This window comes from Gobio gobio, assembly GCF_949357685.1.
Source record: "Gobio gobio genome assembly, chromosome: 22".
In the NCBI taxonomy this organism is placed as follows: Eukaryota; Metazoa; Chordata; class Actinopteri; order Cypriniformes; family Gobionidae; genus Gobio; species Gobio gobio.
Window position 1 is genome coordinate 41,551,517 of NC_137118.1, and position 4,957 is coordinate 41,556,473.

The 4,957-nt window shown below is 45.6% G+C and overlaps 1 protein-coding gene across 1 annotated transcript; it reads right to left on the minus strand.

Moving 5' to 3' along the window:
* Positions 1–285: 285 nt before the first annotated feature.
* Positions 286–4,701, minus strand: purbb (purine-rich element binding protein Bb). Its single transcript, XM_079805060.1, has one exon. It carries the CDS (start codon positions 4,484–4,486, stop codon positions 3,593–3,595), a length of 894 nt encoding a protein of 297 aa, XP_079661186.1. The 5' UTR covers positions 4,487–4,701; the 3' UTR covers positions 286–3,592.
* Positions 4,702–4,957: the final 256 nt, after the last annotated feature.

A 4,957-nucleotide genomic window follows, 5' to 3' on the forward strand; every position in this document is an offset into this window, starting at 1 on the left:
AAAAATTTAACTTAAATGAAAATTAGAAATGTTAAGTTGAACACAAAAATTATAGTGGAAATAAATGAGTATAAAATAAACAAAAATAAACCTAAATAGTAATATTTAAAAACAGCATCAAATGTACTAAAAATTTAACTTAAATGAACCCCCCCCCCCCCCCCCCCCCGAAAAATAAAAGCCAATTCAAAATATTAATAAACGCTATAATGCCATAACTAAAATTACACTGAACTGGAGAAAACGACCAATGTACATAAACACAACCACACCAGGCCAGTATTTTGCTTTCCATCATTTATAATTTCCTTTATTCTGTTACAAACATACATAGCATTTTCTAAATATAGACTTGTAAATCTCAGAGAAGAAAAAAAACAAAACAAAAAAAAAGTTCAGCCATGGGAAAAACGGATGGCTGCCCGTTCTGACAGAGGCAGTCTAGCATGGGGGCGGTGTTTGATGGGATGGGTGGAGATACTTTGAGTATCTGAGACCTGAGCTCTTGACAGTGTCCTGCAGTAGCCGTGAACTCGCTCTGTAACGTCAGTATCAAGTAACGGATAGAAAATCAACCGAGCAAATATATATACTGAGAACGCCAAGAACCTGAGTTGAAACCAGATGTGGGCATTCCGACGTTAAAATCTCTGCTGAAAACATAAGATATATTGGAAAAATAGCTACCTTTCAATAAAGATTGTTCTATGAATTGCTGCACTTGTGCGTACGACGTCCAAAGAAAACAACAGTGGTTGACACACGGATGCTGTTAAGAGCTCGGGTGAGTCGCCTGAAATAACAGAACGTTCTGTCAGAGGTTTTCCAATCTTTCGTACAGTGGAACAGAGGTATTGTTCATCTGAAAAGTATGCGGACGCCCCACAGAACTTTGCACAAATCCCAACCTCAGGAAACAGGAAGACAAACCGGCCAATTGTGAGAGTCGGCAAAGAGCCTGACAGGAAATGAACTCATAATCTCATCCCTATGGATGAGTATTGCTTCCTGTCCCTGATGTTTAGTGACAATAAGGCGGAATCGAAACACAAATCTTTACAGTACATATGTGTATATATATGTGTACATTTGAAATAAACACAGCCAAGTTCAGTTGAAAGAAAGTCCATTTCTGGTGTTTTGCTAGAGATTTGTGCCCCGATTCCATATCTTAAATGGACAGGTCATTGGGAAAAAATTCTTCACTTTGACATTTAGCAGCCTAGAGGGTTTTTTTTATGCATGTATACACCTTAAAGTGAAGGAAAAAAATGGCTTTTTGTCGGTCGTTTGCATTTTTTTTAAACAAAATTAGTCAACCATCTTGGTTTTTTTTCACATGACACATTCACTTCGCTAATAGTAATGATGGATCATACAATCAAAACAAACGTACACGTGATCTACAAATGCTGCGGAGCGTAACCACAAAGAACCACAAGAACATGGCAAATCTCTTTCCTAGAGCGAGTTTGTAAAATGAGCCCCCCTCGAGTCCCGAATGGTGCCTCCCGTCTACAAATGCTCACCCGAACAGCAGCTGAGGAGGGGCGGAGGGGAAACGCAAGAATGTCCTGCCAACAGCTGCTGTGTCACGCTTTCTATTGCTGCCAAATCGGGGCCTGTTTTAGAAGTTTAGCCCGACAGGAACGCTTAACACACTATCCTGCACGTTACAACATCGTTTTTCTCCACTATGTGGCTGCAGCTCCCAATCACGTGCAGCGAATGCAGTCTGCTGATGTAATAACATTTGCAGTGGCTCAACAATCGGGCCCTTGTGCCTCTACGCACTTCAGAGCAAACGGCACAGCTGAACCCGCGGCCACCAGGGCAGGAATGCTCACCCTCTCCCTGCTTCTCGCATTAAAATAGCCGGCCTGCCTAGTCAGCTCGCTGTTGAGGAGAAACAGCTGCTGCAATCGTGAACATACAGAAAACCAGCACAGAGATTGGCATCCGTTAACAATTCCGCGGCCAATAGATAAGAGTGTGTGAAGAGATCTCATAAACCGGTCTTGCGTTTTAGTAAGGATCACAGCAGTACACATGACTTCGACAGCTGCCATTTAACACAAAACAGTATGGAAGGTTACAGGAGGATTTACACACCAGCACAAAACACTGTTGCTCCCGAGAGGGGGGGGGGGGGGTGTTCAATTCTTTGCCGCGGATAGTTTATGTTTTTTCGCTAAAGTGCACGGATGAAATATTCTCGACATTAACAATCTTTCTCCATCGTAACACACTGGTCTACTTGGTTATTTTTTTATAATATTTTTGGTGAAAGGCTAAACAAAAATCTTGCATTAATATAGCTGCAGTTACTACGCAAGAGAAAGCAATAAATTAAATAAAAAGGCAAATGCGGGATGGGGCATGCACAGAAATGGGCGCACGATGCCACAGGAAAGACGTTTGATATTAATCACGTAGAAAGAAAACGTATGCGTGCTGTAAACTCAAAGGGGTTGTGGGAGGAGCTTTGGGGGGGGGGAGGGGGATAATCTCATATACTCTTCTACAAAACAAATCCAATATTTCATTCCCAGCTTATTTATCTTTTTTACAAAATTAGCTTCTTGAGCCCTAATAATTCTGTAGTTTATATATAATTTTTACTTTGTGTATTCAAAAATATGCTGGTTTGTTTACGTATTCTCTCATTAAGAACAATCTTACATAAAACAAAAAAATGACAACGCAAAAGGGGACGGGGTGAAAATACACTCGCCCATGTCGCTTTATATGAACTAATATCATGCGTCCATTGACTTAAGCTATCTGTCCTTAAATATTCAAAGGGAACTTGGACCCAAGTTAGAAAAAGACGAAGCTCTTTTGTATGTTGACCCCAAAACCAAAATATCCCACCGGTCCTTAGTGTCATTTTATAACACCGGTGGAATGATGTGCATAAAGCAACCATTTTCATCATCACTAACGCCTCTTGAGGAAGTCATATGACTTCTGATTTTAAAAAGTCTCGCTGTCAACACAAAATCAGGGGTCAAAACATTCCTCTCCAAATTTGAATTTCATCGCTCAAATTGGCCAACCCATAAAAGTCGCATTGATGCGAGAACGAAAACCCCAAGACAATGACTTAGGGAACCGTCTATAAAAGAAAAGAATCTGAGAACACAACTTCTGATGATAAGTCAGTTGTGAAAGTCCCATGCTGCCTGGGTAGGAAACACACTATGAAGACCAGTGACGCTCTATACATATATACTAAATTTCTCCCCTCTAAAAACATGTTGGACAGTATGAACCCTTATAGCCTGGTATTATCGTATACGGGCCGCTTTTGAAATTCAGCAGCCTTGCCGTTGATGTAACAAAGGTTTAATTGTTAGCTAAGACAATTAAACGTGCTGGTTTAACAGGACAGCATCAGGAATAAGTCATACCCCACGAGACATCCTTCGCCCCATGGCTTCAATACAGACAACCCCCCTCCCCAAACCCTCACCACATTGAAACTTCACAGATCTAGTTTTCTGTCCCATGAATATTTTAGTAGGCTATTTGAGTTCAGTTCATGCACTTATTGTTTCACACGTGTGGTCATCTCCTGGCGAGGCTGGTGTCAGTCGTCGTCCACTTCCTCGCCCTCGGACTCCTCTCTCCTCTCGTACATCTTATCCCGGTGTCTCTCCTGGATCTCCTTCATCTCCTCGGCGTAACGGCTGAAGGCTCCTCCGAACTTCCCCCAGGCCTTGAAGGGGATGGTGATGGAGTTCCTGTAACTGGGCTTGACCTCGCTGACCCGCAGGAACACGCCGTACTTGTTGGAGCCGACGTCGAAAAAGAACCTCTTGGAGTCCACCATGATGGAGGTGCCCTCGGGAAGCTCGCCGTAGCCCCCCGCGGCCCCGAGCCCCCCGCTCAGCTCCTCGTCCTCCCCGCCGTAGTCGTCGATGAGCTTGGCCAGGGCGTCTCGGAACTCGATCAAGCCCTGCGCCGGTAGCGCGATGGTCTGGCCGGACTGCACGCTGCCCCCGGGACCGCCCCCTCCGCCGACGCCGAAGCCGGGACCTCGGTTGACGGTCTGGCGGATGCGCAGGAACCTCCCGCGCTGGTTCTCCTTCAGGTCGAGGTAGTATTTGCGGTTCTCGCGCACCAAGAACTCGCTCTTGAGCGCCCGCCGCGGGCCGCCGTCATCCCCGCCGGACGATTGGGCGATCTGCTCCGGGCTGCTGGGCCCCAGCTGGGCGTAGTGCTCGATGAAATCCCCGAGGTAGTCGCGGAACTCGGCCGCCACGGACATGGAGAGAGTCAGGCGGCTCTTGGAGCCCCCAGCGCCCACCTCCGCTATCTTGATGAAGCGTCCCTTCGCGTTCTGCTTGACATCCAGATAGAAGCGCTTGTTCTGGATGTCCAGGCGCTTGGACGCCAGCTCCTGGGTCTCTTGCTCCCGCTGGAAGTGCTGGAGGCCACCGCTACTGCCACCGCGCTCGCTCCCGCTGTCTCCATCCGCCATCTTCAGCACCTCCAGCCAACTTCTCCCTCAGAGAAACGCTCCTCTCTGCCCTGCTCCAGCACGCACGCACGGCTCTCAGCACCACAGCATTGGCCTCACATCTGCCAATAACAGGCGGCGCGCGGCCGCGGGGTCACTCATAGGTCCGCGCGCTTGTCATTCGGAGCGCAAGGGAGGTGCACTCGGGCTCCATTGGATAGAGACATTTCCTCCTCCTGTGCAGGCATTTCCTGTCCTTCTGGGGCTCAGCTGAAGCTTTGAAGGAGAACTAATAAATATAATCATTCTTTTTTTTTTTTTAATCATCATATTTGTATCAAAGTATTCGATTGTTTTGTTTTGCCGATGCATATGCAATGCAATAAAATTGTCAGAGAAGAAAATAAATACAAATATGATGTGCAGTTGATGTTTAAGGAAATATGAAATCAATATAGGCTAAAATAGAATGAAATTCTATTTTATATATAT